The 21,767-nt window shown below is 43.7% G+C and overlaps 1 protein-coding gene across 4 annotated transcripts in view; it reads left to right on the top strand.

Annotated features, from left to right (window-relative positions):
• Window positions 1–21,767, top strand: part of CFAP91 (cilia and flagella associated protein 91) — a 135,769-nt gene that overhangs the window by 72,071 nt on the left and 41,931 nt on the right. For all 4 annotated transcript variants that reach the window (XM_084835395.1, XM_084835394.1, XM_084835398.1 and 1 more), the window contains 4 exons: window positions 5,768–5,914; window positions 6,808–7,029; window positions 20,453–20,601; window positions 21,292–21,383. In XM_084835395.1, the coding sequence (XP_084691521.1) occupies window positions 5,768–5,914; window positions 6,808–7,029; window positions 20,453–20,601; window positions 21,292–21,383 (610 nt within the window). The remainder of the gene's footprint in view (window positions 1–5,767; window positions 5,915–6,807; window positions 7,030–20,452; window positions 20,602–21,291; window positions 21,384–21,767) is intronic.

The raw sequence follows: 21,767 nt of genomic DNA, 5'->3' as shown, positions 1-21,767 counted from the left end.
CATTTTGGGTCATTAAGACTGTCGAGCATCATATGAGCTGGCTGGGCTTGAACTGTTTGCCACAGTCTAAGCCCACTCTACTCATGTGGTAGTGACATCGGTCGCATATGATGGGTGTTACTATCCCTGGCCATGCTGCAATCTGGTCAGCACCATCCACCTTTGAAAAACATTACAGACTGGACATTCAGGCTAGAGCTGACTGTAGTTTTGGTTGTGCCATCCTCTCCTCTGTATTGTAGTAGACCCACCTCCATTGTAAGCTGGCTTGCTGCTCACCCATATGTGTGATGCATAGAGACCATGAAGAAGAAAGACAGATTGCTACCTGTAACTGTAGTTCTTCAATCGGTCACCTGTGTATTCACACAACCCACCCTCCGTCCCTTCTTCAGTGTCATTCTTGAGTTTGATGTTCACTACTGAAGGTATTTTTTCTGAACTTTTCTCTCAGTTATGAGGCTGCAATGTCAGTCTCAAGGAACTGACCGAATAACCGGGAACCCACTAGGATGGCGGAGGAGGGGTTCCTGTCAAAATTCCACAGCTATAGAAGCTTCCCAAATAGAAGCTTCCCAAATTGAGGCTCTGCATAGGTGCAGAGCCCATATGGGTGAACACATAGATGACTGCTCAAAGAACTACAGTTACAGAAAGCAACCTGTCTATGTGTTGCTTTTGGGATGGGGAGCCCACTGTGGCAGCCTGATGGTCCACAATTGGTGGTTGCACACCAAGGCCATTGAGCACATCAACTTAGTAGAGGGCAGTCGACAAGGTGCTCAGGGCATTTGAGCTGAACCTGGTCAGCAAACCAGTCCAGATAGCCTTGGACAATACCACTGTTGTTGAGTACTTGAACAAGCAGAGAGGAATGAGATCACTCCCCCTACTTGCCCTTGCGCTTCAAAACTTCCACTGGTGTGTGTCTCGTCGGATTGGACTGGTAGCAATCCGTGTGGACAGTGTGCTTGCTGACTGCAGTGTGCTTGCAGTGTTCATAGCTCAGTCAAACTATGCTGACCTCCCACTCATGGGAGATGGACAGGGTGATCTTAGCCACTCTCTTCAGGTTTGGGGGCATGCTGGAGATTGACTTTTTTGCCCACAAAGACAATGCTTTGTGCCTAGTGTTCTGTAGCAGGGCAGATCTAGACCCGGACTTAATGGGGGACGCCTTTCTATTCACTTGGAGCAGAAGCCTCTTTTACAACTTCCCCCATTTCCATTAATTACCAAGGTCCCGGCAAAGATCAAGACCGATGGAACACAGTGTATTCAGCTTACTCCATGGTGGCCCCACCAGCTGTGGTTCCCTCCGCTTCTGCAGCTCACACAGGGGGACTTTATTTGGCTTCTGAGACTGCTCTCTCACCAGAGACCAAGGCAGAATTCAACAGTTGGACCTTCTAATGCTCCACATGACAGTGTGGAGGATCCAGTGATCGATAGTGGGGCCATTCCTGAACCAATTCAGAGAATCCTCAGTGCCACTCACAAACCTTCAACTCAACGGTCCTGTGCAAGGAAATGGACTGCCTTCTCTTCCTTTGACCGCTGCAAAGGATTTGATCCTGCTTGATGCTCCTTGCACCGAGTTCTACAGTTTCTCCTGTCACTCTTTGACAGAGGCTTAAAACTCTCTTCTTTATTACTTTACCTGGCTGCAATTTCAGCTTCTCACCTTCCAATTGAAGGTTCTTCTTTTTGTTCACATCCGACAATGAAACAGTTCCTCCAGGGGATCCAAAATTTAGCACCTCCTATCTGGCACATGGTACCGAGTTGGAGCCCCTCAGTTGTCCTGAATGCACTACCATCCAAGCCCTTTGATCCACTGGAGATGGTACACTTTGGTAGCCTGGCAATGGTAGACTTTGGCTTTTGTCGTGGAGGGTAGAGTTTTTGGTTGCCATTACATTGACATGGTGCTCTAGTGAGTTATGTGCCTTGCGGGTGGATCTTCCATACTTTACCTTTCACAGGAACAAAGTGGTCCTGTGACCCGATCTTGCTTTTCTGCCTAAAGTTCAATATCTGTTTTTGAGGAACAACCCCCTCAGAGTGAGGCATTTCTGCTGTGCTGGACGTTTCCTCAGCCAGTATGGCACTCCAGAATATGGGTGGCTGAGAGCAGCCATCCATCCTCTGTTTGGCTCTGAGGATCCCCTCAGGGTGAAACAGAGGGTGGATGGCTGCTCTAGAGAGCGCTGCTGGCTGCTTTCTCACTGCAGCATTTGCCACAGCAAGAGAATAGGACCAGCAGGGCTTTCTGGAGTACCTGCTGGAGATAATGGCGGTGGGCCCTCCTGGTGGTGGGGGAGCAGTGCAATTTGCTGCTCCTCCCACTCTGCTGCCACTCTTCACTCTGCCTCATGAGAGGGCTGGCCCTGGTTCCCCTGTAGGTGAAGGTGCTGACAGTGTTTAAAAAGCTGATAGATTTGATCTCGGTGCCAAAGGAAATAAATGACCATCACTTGCTTATGATGGCCCCTTTGGATCCAATTAATAAGGAAGGGGGTTCAAAACCAGAATGACCATCAAGTAAGACCAAAGTTGCTTTAAAGACTTTGGTTAACGATTCTTTGAACTGGACTTCAAAGACAGCTAAAGATAAAGGACAGTATAAATACAAATCTCCTTCAGGCTGAGAGAGAACTAAATATAAGAGAAAATGTCAGAACCACTAGAAAGAGTCAGTTGGCTGGAGATCTAGATTATAAAGAAGGGATAAAATCTTATCCTGGAGAAGGCACAGGATAGAATCTCATTACCTACAATATCTTTTCCACATCTGATGACAGATTTTGTCCTGATGCTTTGGAACACTTGGATGTGGCTCTCCTCCATATACACAGACAGCAGGAGAGAGGGTAGTACTTGGACTCAGTATATAATTATCCCAGATATTATGATGATTGGGACTGTTATTCTTTAGTTCTGAGGTCTCCAATGTGGTGCCCATGGGCACCAATGTGCCCGCAGACACCTCTCTTGTCTCCCGCCATATTCCCTGCCCTTGATTATTATTATTTAAGATTTTTGTAAAATTAAAAAAAAATCTGAGAGGCTGGCATGCTGCAAAGTTAAGTGTCACCCTCCAGCACCATATAAATATGCATTCGTAGAAAATGAAAATGGTGTGTGGTTGCATGCCCATAATTTTCTTTGAAGCGTGCCCAGAAAAAAGAAAAAGTTAAATTGGGATATCACAGGGAACCTCCTGGAAGCTAGAGTGGGTGTTTTGCCTGCACTGTGTGTGTGTTAACTGGTTTGTTTGTTTTGGAATGGTGTGTGTGTTGCCTGGTTTGTGTGTGTGGTGTGTGTTTTTGCCTGCCTCTTTGGGTGTTTGCATTTGTCTTTTTTTGAACATTACAAGTTTGCCTTCTGTGACATGGGTACTCTGCTGTGCTTTGTGAGGGAAGTATGTGATTTGGCATTTGGGTCTCAGACTCCACCTCTGCTTTGTACCCTGACTTACTTCTCTTTGGATGTTGGAGCAGAAAACTGGATTCAAAAGAGTAGTTTTGTGTTTCGAAGCCCAGACCCAACTACCACCTTGTACTTAGGTGCTTGGCTGAGTTACTTTCCTTATAGTCTCACCAGTTTGTGTTCTGGGAAATAAGTGTTTTGTATTCACAAGCGGAATATGATTCAACAATGTGATGTGGCTGCAAAAAAGGCAAATGCTATTTTGGGCTGCATTAATAGGAGCATAGCTTCCAAATCCCGTGAAGTACTAGTTCCCCTCTACTCAGCACTGGTTAGGCCTCATCTGGAGTACTGTGTCCAGTTCTGGGCACCAAACTTTAAGAAAGATGCAGACAAGCTGGACAGGGTTCAGAGGAGTACAGCGAAGATGATCAGGGGACTGGAAACAAAGCCCTATGAAGAGAGACTGAAAGAACTGGGCATGTTTAGCCTTGAGAAGAGAAGACTGAGGGGAGATATGATAGCACTCTTCAAGTACTTGAAAGGTTGTCACAGAGAAGAAGGCCAGGATCTCTTCTTGATCATCCCAGAATGCAGGACACGGAATAATGGGCTCAAGTTACAAGAAGCCGGATTCCGGCTGAACATCAGGAGAAACTTCCTGACCAGTAGAGCAATACAACAATGGAATCAATTACCTAGGGAGGTAGTGGGCTCTCCCACACTGGAGGCATTCAAGATGAAGCTGGACAGCCACTTGTCAGGGATGCTTTGACTTGGATTCCTGCATTGAGCAGGGGGTTGGACTCGATGGTCTTATAGGCCCCTTCCAACCCTACTATTTTGTGATTCTGTGATCAGCCATGTCCACCATGGCAGCCATTTAGTGAATGGGCATGCTGCTCCCATGGCAGCCATTTTGTGAGAACGCACATGACACTCTGCAGCACTGAAACCCACCTGAAGTTGTTTGAAACCCACTGGTGGGTCCTGACTCAGTTTGAGAAACACTGCTCTCCTCTGGACAAGCTTGTCAGATTCCCTCCTCTTCAGTTACAATCAGTAGTAGAAGTATTTCTTCGAAAGGGAGCAGTGGAATTGGTCCTAGGCAAATCCGTATGGCCGAGTTGTTTATTTCAAATCCTTTCTAATAGACAAGATGCAGGATAGAAAGATCAAGATCTGAGAGTATTAAACAAATATATCAGAACCATTAAATTCAGGATGGTTTTCCTGGGAGATGTTCTGCTGCTCTTATACAGCACATATACCTTGCAGTGAGAGAAAATGGTGTGACTACCATGAGTTTTTGGCTTTAAGCACAGCAGTGAAGCTAAGAGTCCATGGTGTTGTCCTAAGTTTTCATGGAACCGTGGACCACGTACCTCCAACATTTAGCTAGCTTCTCTTCCTTGCCTCTTGTTCCCAAAGTTACCTTGCTTCTCTCCTTTGTTATCTCTTTAGGTAAATCAAAGGAGAGACTGTGCTTTCCATTTCTAGTGCTCTCCTTTTCAGATTCTATTTTTGAACTGTATTCCACATTTGTGCAGGGGCTCCAGGGTCCCTAATAATGGCTTAGCCAACTATTGGTCTCCCCATCATCACCTATATCAGCCTAGCCTGAATGAATGAAGATCGGGTGATTTCCCCATCCTGTGTTCAAAAGCTGATCAGCATCAGCGAAGCTTGTACTCACTGTGAGTTTCCCAGTAACTATGGCTAACCATGACAATCATGTGTGCACTTCACACCTCTGCAAACAATCCCAACATTTCTGGGTTTGTCAAGTACAGGTGTACACGTGGAAGTTCATATATACATGTGAATGAGGACATTCAGCAATATCTGGACCCAAATTTTGGTGATGTCTGTATGATTTTGCATTGTACTATTAATAAAGAACCCAAAAGTACATCTGCATAGTATAGAACTTAATAATCTCTTGTCTCCAGATAAGGATATCCTTTTTTTAATTTCTTGCCGCTAATACCAATTGGGTGAGCTAATGAAGGGGGTCCATTAGCAGGCTTTCCCCACTTGTAAGGAGATGGGCAGATCTGAACTATTCTATGGCCCCTGCGACTCCCTCCCAGGGACCACAGGATTGTTGACGCTACTACTGCTGCTGCTGTTATTGCTGTTGTTATTATTATTTGTATTTATATTTTATTTGCTTTATGATTTATAGTCACTTGTTTTTATATGATTATCATAAAGCTTTAAATAAACACAACAAAAAAGAGGTAACAGTGAAGCTTGGTAGAAGACGACATTCAGTGTGACCTTGATCTTCATTCATTCATTTACCTATGCTTTTAAAAAACTTTTAAAACAGATGTTTGAAGGAAAAGAAAAACGATTGGAACTGATCCGGGAGTTGCGTACCACTCACGCGCTCCAGGAGGATGGGCAGCTTTTGAAGAAGGCTGAGAAGCAAGTGACTTTGGCTTTGCAGCGGCAGCGGGATTTGCATGAACACAAGGTTTGGCTCTAAACATTGAGGGAATTCCCCACTACCTCATTTAAAGACTGTCCCCTCTTGTCTTCTTCAAAAGTAAGTGTAACAGAAGCTGGAGGTGAAAGACAGCCATAGCACCATATACACCATTTGGCCATCTGAGTATAATTTTCCAGTGCTTATTTCAAGACAGGTCTTACTAGGAGGTTCAGATTTATACAGAGTAGGTAGAGAGCTGGGTCTGGACCTTAAAGATGTTTTTAAAATGTTGAAATGTTATTTCAATGCCTCTTCAGCCAATCATTGGGTGGCTTTAGGCAAGTCACCACTTAGCCACCACATTACACTAGCTCAGTACACCAGGTAGTGCAGGTAGAGGTTAAGGGGAGCACTTTAGTTGTTGTGCACACATCACACCATGCCCTGAGCAGCAAATAGAGCTTCCCCATTCCAGACATTGCACAAGCAATTGTACAGATCCCAAGAGTCAGGCCCAAGCCGTTTTCTTGTCCTAGGCTGGGTCGGGTGGTTATGGTGGTGGAAGACTCCTTCCTTATTATAAGAGAGCATAGAACATTGAGTTTCCAGGGCTATGAGACTCCTTTCTATAGGTATATTATTTAATACTGCTGGGGAAGTCTCTGGGAGCTACTCATTATATGGGATGAAAGTATGCATGATGTCAAGTATGTGCTACAGGTGAGGCTGAGTCCTAGTCCTGGAGATTGATCCCTGTGAAAGACAGAATAAGTAGCGGTAAACAGTGACATGATGATGGATGTATAGTATTGTTTATGTTAGTATGATGTGAGATGCCATGGGAGGGTTAGTCCTGAAAGGTGGCATACACATTTTGAAATATATATTTTTTAATGTATAAGCAAAATAATAATGGAGTATTCTTGCATTGTCATTAGCTGTCTCTCATGGAAAAGCATTTGGCTCGGGTGGAAGGGAGAGCCCTTGCAAACATGTTGGATTTCCTGTCCAAAGAGTTAATTAGGCTACAGGAAGAGCGGAGGATCCATGCTTTTGCTATGTTAGCTGAAAGACAACGCCGGATGCGGGAAGCAGAGGAGAGTGGACGCCGCCAGGTGGAAGAGAGGCGCAGGCGTGAAGAGGATGAGATCTTTAAACAGGCATGTGTGAGGGAGACTGTCAGACAGGTCAAGGGGACCCAGCCCTGGTCATGGTACAATTTTGTCCTGATATTTTCACAGTACAAGCCATCAGTCCTATTTGTAAAGGTCATGTTTTTATGGGGGAGGGGGAAGGTAAGTGGGGCTCGGCATATCTCACAGTCAAGGAAGCAGTTTATCATGTTGTTGTTTTTTACTTTACATCCAGAATTTTCTTAGAGGTTATTCTCTTAGCATGCATTTGCACAGGGTACCCTTTCCATCAATCAATCAAAACTTTTATTGTTTCAACCAAAGGTTACAACAAGAAGAGTAACAGCAAAGATAAAACATGCATAAATAAAATAAATGTAAATAAAATCAGGCAAATCATATTAATTTTTAATTTTCTGCAAGGTCATGAAATTAACTCTATACGTTTGGGCTGTAAGAGCAAAGTTGGCCAATGCCAATAAGACTGTCTTACTTTTACAAGTAAACAAAAAGTGTATTCTGTCTAAATCAGACCAGCTGGACTTTTTTTTCAAGAAAACGATGCAAATGTTTGGAACGGATTTGGGAATAAATGGGACAATAGAATAAGTAATGAGGGAGATCTTCCACTTTGCCACTGCAGCAGGGACAGAGTCTCCAGGCACAGGGAGTCTTATTAAAATGCCCTTCTAGAACTGCTGTTTTCATTTCCTCCATCTTCAATTGTGTAAGAGCGGATCTAAGACAAGGGTTTGTAATTAAAGTCAGGTAGTGTTCATATTCAAATTTAAGCTTGGTCTTTGCAAACCAAGGTTCTATCTTGGTTTGCAAAGAACCAAGATAGAACCAGAGCCAGTATAGTGTAGTGGTGAGAGTGACGGACTGGGAGCCGGGAGATCCGGGTTCTAGTCCCCACTTGGCCATGGAAGCTCACTGGGTGACTTTGGGCCAGTCACAGACTCTCAGCCCAACCTACCTCACAGGGTTGTTGTTGTGAGGATACAACGGTGAGGAGGAGGATAATGTAAGCTGCCTTGAGTTCCTTGCGAGAGGGAGAAAGGCGGGGTATAAATGCAATAAATAAATAAATAAATAAATATCTTATTACTGGACACTGAACAGAGATCCATTTGGATAGAGATGCAATAAACCCTCTCCTTAAAGACCTCTTTGCTCTGGGCAACATTCAAAGTGGTAAAATATTTAAAGGAAAAACCATAATAATGAATATAAGGAATTAATTTCTGAAACCAGAATAATGTGTTTGATGGATTGACTCTCATTTGTTCTAAAAGACACAATTTAGATAATCTAGTTGAAGGAGAGAAAAAAGTCTTGAGCCAATAGTTAAAGGCCCTGATGATCATGATGGATTTAACTGGTATTACACCAGTTTCTGATCGTAAAAATGAAGCAGGGATACCCCTGTCAAACCTAGAATTGTTCTCAGCAATTTGTTCTGAAACATTTCCATATTATAGGAAGACTTCAAAAGCCCATAACTCCCCTCCACATACAAAGTGAGGAAAAATTAGCATTGTGTGGATTTGGTAACCTCCCTTTGTATGCCAGAACTTCAATAGACCATTTAATTGTTGGTTTGTCTTTAGTTTCAGGGATTTGAAATGGGCATCCCAGCCTCCTGAAGCTGAAAAAAGAATAACGATACGAGGATACTTGCTCAATAGGATGGGTATTTATTCTCCATTTGTGTAATGGGGATCTATGTCGGAAGACCATGACTTTGGTTTTCTCATAATTGATAGATAGTAGATTTTGGGGGGAATATTCAGCCAATGCTGATAGTAATCTCCGTAAACCTATCTGGGTATATGAGATGAGAATCAGATCATCAGCATAAAGAACAAAGGACAATTTCTTTTATTCTAAATTTACTGGGAAATACAAGTCACCAGTCAAATCGAAAACTATATCATTTACAAATAGATTAAAGAGAAGAGGGGCCAGGACACACCCCTTTTTAACTCCCTGGGATGCTACGATATTATCTGTCATGTGTCCAGCGGTAGAAAATCTCACCTGGATGTTTGAGTTTTCATGCAACAGTTGTAGTAGAATCAAGAGACGTCAATCTAAATTTAAGTCTGCCAGTTTTGCCCATAACCTGTCCCTATTAATTGAATCAAAGGCTGCTTTGAAATCAACGAATGCTATGTACAGTTCTAATTTTTTAAATTTTTATACTTGTTAACCAGGTGGTCTAGTACTAAACAATGGTCCATTGTTGAGTAACCAGCTCGAAAAACAGCTTGTTCTTCTATAAGGATGTTATTTGTGGAGGCCCAATCCTCCAGTTTGTTCAGCAGGTGTCTGGCATATAGTTTGGCTGCAATATCAATAAGCCTATAATTTGAATGATCTCCTTTTTTGAAGATCAGAATTACAATAGAAGTATTCCAACCCTTTGGGAATTCCCCAAGTAGGTTTATATGATCAAACAGTTTGGCCAGGATAGGCAGCCACCACTTGATGTTGTACTTAATTACCTCTGCTGGGACATAGTCTTCTTCTAGGGCTTTTTTAGCTGCCATTGTGTTAATTAATAACTCTATTTCTTTATGAGATACTGGGGGCCATGGATCTGTGGTACCAAGAATGGAGCTCAATGGCAGATGTAATTGCGGACTGTCAGCATTAAATAAAACACTAAAGTGTTTCTCCCAGTCTGTCTTCGATATCTGTGAGTTTACATTAAATATATTGCTGTTTAAGCTGTTGTTTACAATCTTCCAAAAGGCTGACCTATCTTTTTTCTTCATAGCAGTATCCAAGCTATGCCAGAGCTGTCTTTGAAATGTCATTTTCTTAGTTCTAATCAATTCCTTATATTGTTTTTTCTTATTCACGAATATCTCAATTACTTTAGGGGAATGGTTAGACTTCATTTTCCTAGCATAACTTCTTACTGCTGATTGAGCCTTTCTACAGTCCAGGTAAAACAAGCTTTCTTGATATTGGCTGCAGAAAGCTCTGCATTTGCCTCTAATCAAATTAGGCTTTAGAATACGCATTATATGTTGGTACAAAGGTACAATGTTTGCTGAAATAACATCTAATTTTAGTATATTATTACAAAGAGATAACATCTGCAGGGTGTGATTTATTATATCCATTGTGATATTCCATTTAACCCTCCTTTAACCAAGTAAATCGACTCTGGCCTGGAACTCTTCACCGGCAAAAATCTTAGAGCTCCTATCCTCTCTAAAGAACTTGAACCTTAGAGGCTGGTGGTCACAATTATCAAAATTAATAAAGTTTCTGATCTTGTTCAGGGGAACACAGGCATAATCAATTATGCTTTGCCCCCTTGTTGATAAATAGGTGAAGTTTCTTGGAGTATCTTTAGGATAGGACCCATTCAAAATTGAATAGTTCCTTTTAAACAGAAACTCCAAAAAAAATGTAACCCTCTGTGTTAGTAGTCTTGTCTCTCAAGTTCTGTGGAAAGACAGCTAGCAATTCTTCTTCGTCAATATTTAAGTGGCCTGCTAACTTATTTTTGTTTCCTCCAATTCTAGCATTAAAATCTCCCACTACATAATAATAGAGAGTGGGAATTCATTTTCTAAATAATCAAGGGCTGTATCCAATTCAATCCACTGCATATTAAGGGGGGGTTTTGTACTGTGGGGTGGAATGTAGATGTTAATTATGATTAGGGAGAAACTATTACCTGATCAACGAGCAGTTGGAACACCAACAACTGTGTGTTCCAACTAGCAATATTCCATACTAAAAAAGAAACACCCATATGTTTTAACGAATCTTGATTTGTTGGGGTTTGTCAACTGAAAAGCAAGGGGTCCATTACTTTTTTACAGTCTAATGATGAGATAAATGGGTTCATGGGAGATGAGGTGCAGGTCAGTTTATCTTCATATACAGGAATGTTGAGACTTCTATCCTTGCCTTTACTTAGGTGTACATGATGTACTTACTTAGGTGGAGGGATTCAATCTTGTCAAAAAATATTGTGATCTAATCACATTTGATTGCTTTGAGGGGACCAGAGTGGGCTCTGTAAGAGTTGGTAGCTGGGGTTTATTTATGCCCAACTCTTCCTTATCGAGGTATCTCATTTCTTGCCAAGCACTCTCACTATGTTTGGGACATGACTTGAGAATGTTGCTTTCCTGATGGGTTACTTCAGGTGTTCTACAATTGATCGGAAAGGGATGGACCTCCACTTCCACTTGAACCAGACTGTGGGATGGGGGCTTAGTCATTTACCTTGCTGTGAACAGGTGATGGCTTTTGAATCTTTCATAGAGCCAGTAGCAGTTGAAAAATCTACTGAGGGGGCAACCTGTCTATACGAGTCAGAGTAGTCCTTTGCCCCATCCTGGGGATTTAGAACTTCTACACTAAACAGCTTTGCCCATCTGAAGTTTGTACATCAAAATCTCTTTCAGAGATTAAAGTCTCAGCAGGATATTTTCCTGAGCTGAGTGAGGGAGGTTACAGAAACTTTCTATTAATCCAGCCTCTTCTGCGAGAAAATATTCTTGTTGTAAATCTCTACCATTTATAAGGGTCCCCTCATTTATTTATTTATTTATTTATTTAAATTTATTAATTGCCCATCTGGCCGGTCACCCAGCCACCTTGGGCGATGTACAACAATAAAAACAGTTCATACAATAAAATTCAACATTAAAAACATCACATTTGTAAAATTACCCTTTGTTGTTGTTGTTCAGTCGTTCAGTCGTGTCTGACTCTTCATGACCCCATGGACCATAGCATGCCAGGCCTTCCTGTCCTGCGCTCTCTCCCGGAGTGTGCTCAAGTCCATATTCATTGCATCGATGATGCTATCTAGCCATCTCATCCTCTGCCGTCCCCTTCTCCTTTTGCCTTCAATCTTTCCCAGCATCAGGGTCTTTTCCAGTGAGTTTTCTCTTCGCATTAGGTGGCCAAAATATTGGAGCTTCAGCTTCAGTATCTGTCCTTCCAATGAGCACTCAGGGTTGATTTCCTTTAGGATTGACTGATTTGACCTCCTTGCAGTCCAGGGGACTCGTAAGAGTCTTCTTCAGCACCACAGTTCGAAAGCATCGATTCTTTGGCACTCAGCCTTCCTTATAGTCCAGCTCACACAGCCGTACATTACTACTGGGAAAACCATAGCTCTGATTATACGAACCTTTGTCAGCAAGGTGATGTCTCTGCTTCTTACTATGCTGTCTAGGTTTGCCATAGCTTTCCTCCCAAGGAGCAAGCGTCTTTTAATTTCATGGCTGCAGTCACCGTCTGCGGTGATCTTGGAGCCCAAGAAAATAAAATCTGTCACTGCTTCTATTTCTTCCCCTTCTATATGCCAGGAAGTGATGGGGCCAGATGCCATGACCTTAGTTTTTTTAATGTTGAGTTTCAAACCAGCTTTTGCACTCTCCACTTTCACCCTCAACAAGAGGCTCTTTACAGCCTCTTCGCTGTCTGCCATTAGGGTGGTATTGTCTGCGTATCTGAGGTTGTTGATAATTCTCCCGGCAATCATCATTCCGACCTGTGATTCATCCAACCTGGGGTTTCTCATGATGTACTCTGCATATAAATTAAATAAGCAGGGCGACAATATACAGCCTTGTCGTACTCCTTTCCCAATTTTGAACCAATCGGTTGTTCCATGTCCGGTTCTTACTGTTGCTTCTTGACCCTCGTACAGGTTTCTCAGGAGACAGGTAAGGTGGTCTGGTACTCCCATCTCTTTCAGAATTTGCCACAGTTTGTTGTGATCCACACAATCAAAGGCTTTCGCGTAGTCAATGAAGCAGAAATCGACATTTTTCTGGAATTCTCTTGCTTTCTCCATGACCCAGTGAATGTTGCTGATTTGATCTCTAGTTCCTCTGCCTCTTCGAAACCCAGCTTGTACTTCTGGTAGTTCTCGGTTCACATACTGCTGAAGCCTAGCTTGTAGGATTTTGAGCATCACCTTGCTGACATGTGACATGAGCGCAATTGTATGGTAGTTTGAGCACTCTTTGGCGTTGTCCTTCTTTGGAATTGGAACGTAAACTGACCTTTTCCAGTCTTGTGGCCATTGTTGAGTGTTCCAAATTTGTTAGCATATTGAGTGCAGCACTTTAACAGCATCATCTTTTAGGATCTTAAATAGCTCAGCTGGAATACTGTCATCTCCGCTAGCTTTGTTGTTAGTAATGCTTCCTAAGGCCCACTGGACTTCACTCTCTAGGATGTCCGGCTCAAGTTCAGTGATTGCACTATCATGGCTATCAGGGACATAAAGATCTTTCCTGTATAGTTCTTCTGTGTATTCTTTCCACCTTTTCTTAATCTCATCTGCTTCTGTTAGGTCCCTGCCTTCTTTGTCCTTTATCATGCCCGTCTTTGCACAAAACGTTCCCTTGAGATCTCCGATTTTCTTGAAGAGATCTCTAGTCTTTCCCATTCTATTGTTTTCTTCGAATTCTTTGCATTGTTCATTTAAGAAGGCCTTCTTGTCTCTCCTTGCTATTCTCTGGAAATCTGCATTCAGTTGGGTATATCTTCCCCTTTCTCCCTTGCTTTTCGCTTCCCTTCTTTCCTCAGCTATTTGTAAAGCCTCATCAGACAGCCACTTTGCTTTCTTGCATGTCTTTTTCTTTGGGATGGATTGAGTTGCTGCCTCCTGAACAATGTTGCGGACCTCCGTCCATAGTTCCTCAGGTACTGTCTATCAGGTCTAATCCCTTAAATCTATTCCTCACCTCCACTGTATATTCATAAGGGATGTGATTTAGTTCATACCTGAATGGTTTAGTGGTTTTCCCTACGTTCTTCAATTTAAGCCAAAGTTTTGCGATAAGAAGCTCATGATCTGAGCCACAGTCAGCTCCAGGTCTTGTTTTGACTGACTGTATAGAGCTTCTCCATCTTTGGCTGCAAAGGACATAATCAATCTGATTTCGATATTGACCATCTGGTGATGTCCATGTGTAGAGTCGCCTCTTGTGCTGTTGGAAAAGAGTGATTGCTATGATCAGCGTGTTCTCTTGGCAAAACTAGGGATGTAGGAATCCCTTACCTTGCTCCGCTGAGGGGCATCTGTGGGGAGGGGAGGCGCTCTGTCCCTCCCCCCGGAATCCTCGACAGGGGGGAGGTGCTGCGTCCCTCCCCCCGGAATCCTGCCCGGCCGGCTCTGCTCTGCAGCCAAGCCACAGAGCTGCCGGCTGGCTCTGGCCGCCCGCAGCCGGACATCCGGCTGCTGGGCAGCCCTGCAGGGACGCAAATGGCGGCTGTTGTAGCTGCCGCCATTTGCGTCCCTGTATTGAGCCGTGATAGGCTACGTAAATATTTTATATAAGTATTTACGTAGCCTATCATGGCGGGGGGGGGAAACCCCAGCGTACACAAATGGTGGCGGCTACCTGCGTTAGCTGTGATAGCTGTGATAAATACTTACGTAGCCATGATAGCCATGGTAAATACTTACATACTATCACGGCTTGAAGAGGAGGAAGCGAATGGCAGTCGCAGGATGGCCGCCATTCGCAAAACAGCATGGACGGGAGCAGGTAAGTGCTCCGTTTCGTGCACCTTTCATGGGGTGGCGGCAGCGGAGACTTTGTCCCGCTCACCTTTCGTGGGTTGGGGGGCGGGGGCTTTGTTCTGCGACGGATTTCGGGGGGCCGAATGCACTGGCATTCAGCCTCACCAAGATCCGTCGTGGAATTTTCTGACATCCCTAGGCAAAACTCTGTTAGCCTTTGTCCTGCTTCATTTTGTACACCAAGGCCATGCTTGCCTGTTATCTTGACTTCCTACTTTGGCATTCCAATCCCCTATGATGAAAAGGACATCTTTTTTTGGTGTTAGTTCTAGAAGGTGTTGTAGGTCTTCATAGAACCGATCAACCTCAGCTTCTTCGGCATCAGTGGTTGGGGCATAGACTTAAATGACTGTGATGTTGAATGGTTTGCCTTGGATTCGTCCTGAGATCATTCTATCATTTTTGAGATTGTACCCCAGTTCTGCTTTTCCCACCCTTTTGTTGGCTATGAGTGCTACTCCATTTCTTCTAAGGGATTCTTGCCCACAGTAGTAGATACGATGGTCACCTGAATTAAATTCGCCCATGCTTGTCCATTTTAGTTCACTGATTCCCAAGATGTCGATGTTCAATCTTGCCATCTCATGTTTGACCACCTTCACCTTACCTTGATTCATTGATCTTACATTCCAGGTTCCTAAACAATATTGTTCTTTACAGCATCGGACTTTCTTTTCACCACCAGACACATCCACAGCTGAGTGTCCTTTCGGCTTTGGCCCAGCTGCTTCACTCTTTCTGGCGCTACTTGGAAGTTCCCTCTGCTCTTCCGCAGTAGTATATTGGACACCTTCCTACCTGAGGGGCTCATCTTCCAGCGTCATCTCTTTTCACTTTGTGATACGTTCCATGGGGTTTTCTTCGCAAGAATACTGGAGTGGGTTGCCATTTCCTTCTCCAGTGGACCACATTTTGTCAGAACTCTCTGCCATGACCTGTCCATCATGGGTGGCCCTGCACGGCATAGCTTATGGCTTCACTGAGTTACGCAAGCCCCTTCGCCACAACAAGGCAGTGATCCATGAAGGGGATCACTTACCCTAGCCCACCCCAAATGCCTGCCTGAACAACCACGTTTTTAATGCATGGCGGAAGCTCATTAAAGAGGGGGCATGGTGGAGTTCCCCAGGGAGGGAGTTCCACAGAGTGGGGGCCACCACAGAGAAGGCCCTCTCCCTCGTCTTCACCAGTCTAGCTGTCCTGGCTGATGGGACAGAGAGAAGGCCATCTGAGGCTGATCTTGTTGAGCGGCCTGTCTGGTGTTGCTGGAGGCGCTCCTTGAGATAGGCTGGGCCGGAACCGTTTAGGGTTTTAAAGGTCAAAACCAACACCTTGAATTTGGCCTGGAAAACAACTGGTAGCCAGTGCAGCTCCTTCAGCACTGGAGTGATGTGATACTAGTGGGGCTTTTCTGTTTTCCCTTAGTTGGGATGTTCTTAGGTAGATAGTCTAGGGCTGCAGTTTTGAGTTTCACATCTGGAGTCAGCTTCACTAGAATACCAACCGGCGGTTCAATGTGTGTAGTGTTTGGCAAGTTTAAGATCTTAATACTTAAGGGTCCCAGAGATAGACTGGGATGGATGTTTCGGAAGTGCCTATTGATTCCTATGCCCTTCCTTACCAGCACATCTCTAGCACTGTATATTTCCGCCACTACACTTCTTTGAGCAAAGGTTCAACTGCACAAGCTGAGTTATAATTGTAAAAGAGATATTCAACCTTTTCAATATCCCCTACTGGTAGGGGGATTGCTGTAAGAAATGAAATCAATTTTGAAAGATGTAACTTATGTTCCATCTGGGACAGCTGTCCTGTTGATTTTGGGTAGTTAATAAATACCAGGTTTTGTTGCATTAGCTGCAATTTCCAGGACATGTTGTCGACAAAGTGTCTCAAGTGATATCCTGTCTAGTACTATCTGAGGGGACCAAGGTTACCTTATTTGGGAATTCAGCTATGGACCAAGGGTCCTGATTCAGATCTGTCAAAACATTTGGAATTTGCTGTGGTATATTGATCACTGGGTTTGGTGAGTTGCATCCCTGTGTCTCAGGCTTCTTCTTAACCCTACTTTTTGGGAAAACCGCAGATTTTCCCTTCTCATCTAATAGATTAAATAGTCTCTTGAAGTTAAATGATGTGGGGGGTTTTTGAATGAGCAGTGTTTTTACAACAGTGTTGAGTGTTTTACATTTCTTTTTAGATCTTTCAACTGTCTTCCTAGATTTTATACCCCTTTTACCATTTGTTCCTTTTTCTTTCTTGATTTTAGGCAATGTCAGAGGAGGGGGTACTTTAGTGACTTTATCAGGAGGGATGGGTTGAGCCTTTGGCTTAGTTTGGACATCAAGAGCTGTTTTCCCCTTTGTCATTCTAAAACCCAGCACAGCATCAGTTAGAGTTGTTAACAACTCGTTGCTCTCTGCCAGGAAATTCCTTATCAGGGCTATGTCCTCTGACCAGAAATAATACAATTGTCCTATCAGCTTGTGCTGACTGCTAAGAAAATTTAATAAGAAGGAAGAGCAATGAGCATCCCCATTTTCTCTAGATGAAAGAGTCCTCATGTTATGTGAGGGAGACACTGGGACAAAGTCACTATTCACAGACTTCACTGGCGCTTCGTCCATGGGGCTAAATGGTTCATTTACCTTGCTATGTGGAGAGTCAGATAAAAGGCCAGAAAAATGTGGTTGGGGTTCTGCTGTTAATGTACCCTCCACAGAAGCTATTTCAATGGCTAAACTGTCACCAGCCTCCTCCATATCCAAGGACTTCATTAAACAATAAGGGCTCATGGACCAGTCAAGAATGTCATTGTCTAAAGCCTCTTGTTGATTGGCTTCATTTTTGGCGGAGTCGACTTCACCCTTGGTGGGGAAAAAGTTAGTAATCTTGGCTTGATTTTGAGCCTTGACAAATATTGCAACATCTTCGGTCACTGGGATTAGACCTAGCTGTTTGTACTGCACTCTGGTAAGAACCATCTCGCAACCCTGGACTGCAAGCTATCTTACAGTCAGGCCAGAGTCAGGCTATGGCCGTTTATGCGACTGGGGGAAGCTAGAGACCAGTTTGCTGGTAACATGCCTTAACCTTCTGGGCCTTCTGGGACAGTGGTGTCAGAACTCAGAGTTGAAACTCCAAGCCCAACAACGAAATATATTAATAAAATTCAATAATAATCAACACAACAGCAACAAATCACTGCATGATTCAAACCACTGATGCTATCGGATGTTTATAACCATTTGCGGCAGCAGAGAGAACAATTAAAATTTACTTAAAACTATTAAAACTAAAACAAGATATAAAACTTAAAACACAAAAAACACAAAACAACATAAAGCTATCCCACAATACTAGTTTGGAATGGCCTTGGTATTATTACCAACAACTCACTTCCTGATTTTTCTCACAATGTTAAGCCTTCCTACCACAAGAAAATCCAAGCCTGCCCAGGGCTGCTGCCTTAACCTTCTGGGCCTTGAATAGCAGCCTGACCATGCCTCAAAAAGCTGTATTGCTGGAAGGTAGGAGGTTGGATGAACAAGGAGAGTAGGTCCTTCCACTTTCCCCAGTACACTGCCTTGATCTTCTGGGCCTTGGATAGCTGCCTAGTCACGCCTCAAGAAGAGACGGTCGCTGTGTTGCTGGAAGATAATCCAACAGGAGGAGTAGATGTCTTTCCTCCTTCCACCTAAGCTATTCCAAATACTATTTTTCAGAATGATGGAAAGCCATCTTCTACACCCAAACATGTATCTTTCTCAACGGTGCTGCCTTGCCGCCACCACCTATTACTCCATCTGTCTGACCAGCAAGGCAGCCAACGGTGAGAAGGAGAACAATGGCAAGGCTCCCACCCGGAGCCACAGAGGCGCTGAGGGAGGAGACACCATAGACACCAGCCGGAGAAGGCCGCTGCTGCCTAATCGCCTGCCCCGCACGTGACCACCGCTTCATTTGTGCCTTCCACAAAGGCACTCCGGAAATGAGGGCGGCGGTTGCACCAACAGCAGCAGCGATGCCGAAACTAGGGAGCCCCCTAGCAGCAGCAATAATCAGAAGGAAAACCCCAATAGTCCTCCTAGAATGAATCCGTGTGAGGGGACGCCGGGGGGGGGGCGGGGAGAAGCTGCTCCTGAGCTCCAGCTTGTCCCCGGCTGCTCCGCTTTCTCGTTCTCTGTCAGCAGCAGCAGCAATAATCGCCCTCTAGCCCAAGTGTTATTGCTCCAGTAAACAGCAAATAAAAGAGGTAGCTCTAGCAGCACCTCAGCTGGTTCCAGAGAGAAGGTGGCCGCCTCCCCAGTTCCCCTCCTGACTCCAAGGCTGGTTGGGCTGCTGCAAGGCCCGTGTGCCCTTGGCTGCCTGGTGCTGGGAACAGCGGGGGAGGGGAAGGGAGCCATCTCCTCTTGATGCAGGGCTCGACCAACACCGGGTACCCTTTCCATACTTTTGCGTAAACTCAAGCTCTGTCAGTTAGCTAGAAAGCACTACACACGACAGATAGCGGATCCTTTGCTTCAAACAAAAAATGGATGTGCTAAACTAAACCTACAGATAACTGAGCTACACAAATACAAAAATGAGCTCTTAGCACAATGATAGGTGGAATTATGTGAGTTCCTTCCATACAGGAGCCCTTCCACACAGGAGTGCTGCTGAGGCATTGCTTTTCTACAATTAGCTGGAAGTAGTGTTAAAATTGGGGTTGTATGCAACATTAATATAGCATTGCATTTAACTAGCAATGCCCTTCACCAGGGACAAGATCTTTCTATAATGGGCTGGTTTGCAAGATCACAGGGTGGTTAACAAACCACCATGACTTGTTAACTGCCCTGCTGGTTGCATGCCAGCCAGATTTGCATAATTACCCTCATCCGCCCAGCTTGTTGTGTCAGACGAACCTGGCAAAGGTGGCTTGTTCAGGTGGGTAACAAACCACCCCAGAACCCTACAACAGCCAATGGCTTCTGGGTGGCTTTTTAATCATATCATCAAGCCAGCCTTGCTGGCAACACGAGAAGCAAGGGTAATTATGTAAATCCAGCCATCACACAACCAGCATATGACTGGCACATGATCATGTGAACCAGGCTAATGTTCACAAGTAAGTTCCATTCAGCAAAGCACCTTCAAATAAAAGTGTATAGCTTTCAGATTTAGCTGATTTTGTTGCATCCTATTGGTTCTGGATGGGGGGTTAGTGCATAATTTGCCCCTGAATAACCTCTCGTTGACATGCCCCATGTCAGTTTCTTTTTTCATAAGGGGTGGGGCTCTTTTATTACTGGTTTCTGTTTCTTTTTTAAATGGCAAAATAGCTCTATTTCATATTTTAAAAATAACAAAGAAAATGAGAGAAAACTGGTAATTAAAGAATTCCCTCATGCTCAGGAAAATAAACTGATTCCAAACAATTCACAGAGAGGCTATTGAAGGGAAAATGGCTCACTATTTCCCCAGACAGCTTCAACAGGCTGCAATAAAACAAGGAAAACCAGTGATGAGGACTTGTTTATTTAAAGGTATAGGAGCTGGGAAAAGCGTTAATAGCACTTTGTCTGTCTACACTGGACAGGCCGGAGTTTCAATTGCATTGGCGTTTTTTTAAAATCACCCCAAATCAGGTCTGAAAAAAATTCAGGAGGGGAACATAGAAAACAGTGGATGACAATTTGGAAACAACAGCATCCATATGTGCCATAAAAAGTGAGTGAACAAAGGATGACTCAAGAGAAAAGGGCTCGGATGGAAGCACCCATGGTATAAATGTGTTATGGTATACTTGCCTTTGTTGCAGTAGAAGAAGCTCATCATATGAATTGGTACTAAGAAAAATATTCTGTGTTTGGATTTTTCCAGGTTGTTCAGGTGCACCAGAGTACAGTTGATTCTTACCTAGAAGATGTCATCTTGAGCAGCATGGAGACTGCAGCAGAAGAACAAGCAAGAGAAGAGATTCAGAGAGTGGCTGTGCAAGTCAACAATATTGCTTATGAAATGGAAACACGGTATGGGTTCTCAAGGGAACAACAGTATACATAACAAAAAGACTTGTGGCACCTTAAAACCTAATCAGTGTATTGTGGGATAAGCTTTCATGGACTAGAGCCCACTTTCTCAGTTCCATCTAATGAAGTGGGCACTTCTAGTTCACAAAAGTTTATGTACAATAAATCTGTTCTTTAAACACAAAACAGTCTGCTGATTTTGTTGCAACAGGCTAACACAGGTATCCCTCTGAAATAAGGTATGTCATGACACAGATGTATTTAAGTTTACAAAATGGATGTGAAGGGGCCAGCTAACCTGGGAAGCAGCTAACAGTCAAAGATGTATTGGACTATGATTGTGATGTCACTGGTGATGAAGAACACACCTCTCTCCCCACACAAACTTCCTGCACCATTTTGCAAACGTTTGAGAAGTTTGTTGTGTTAATGCTTCCCTGCTGTGTCATTCAAGTAGAAGAATATAGCTCATGTAAACTTTATTTAATGTTTTAATACCATCAAGGTATTACAAACATTCAGCACTACATTGTTTGGGTAAGTCTCTCTGACTGATCACCATATGCACAAGTAACACAGTTCTTCATAAATAACTCTTGATGTATAACAAAAATAGCAAAGGTATCGGGATGGGGAGAGGAAGTGAAGAAAAAGACCAAAATGTCTTAACACACATAATCTGCTCCATAGCCAAAGTCACCTGCAGTCCGAAGAGATAGTGGCAGAGCTGGTTTATAGTTTCCTGATCCCTGCAGTGCGGAAAATGGCCATTAAGGAGAAAGGTGAGAAATGTGGACACCTTGTTTGCCTCGTGAGAACTCTGCATTATGAATTCCTGGCACCATCTTCCAGCCAATTTGTCCTACTGAACAAGTTTAGCCCAATTTTAGCATGCAAAAATCATAACTAGTTCCTGTCTTTTGTATAAAGTCTTATCCAAAGTATAAGCTCTTATCCATACAAAAGACAAAGGGCTGTATCCAGTGGTGTCTGTCTACTGGTGGAATGGATACTCTGGTGAAACATTCCCCCTTCCCCCTGCAATCTGCTGTGGAGGATTGGGGTTCCTGTGGAGCAGATTTGGGCTTGGGGGGGAGGAGAGGAAGGGGGTGTCCCATTGCACAAGTGAACATTGGATGTGACATTGAATGTAACCCAAATGCTAG

The sequence above is a fragment of the Heloderma suspectum genome, chromosome 2 (assembly GCF_057233095.1).
Source record: "Heloderma suspectum isolate Gila_16-S chromosome 2, 16-S_ref, whole genome shotgun sequence".
NCBI lineage: Eukaryota > Metazoa > Chordata > Lepidosauria > Squamata > Helodermatidae > Heloderma > Heloderma suspectum.
The sequence above is the reverse complement of the archived record's forward strand: the minus strand, read 5'-3'. Positions and strand labels throughout refer to the sequence as shown.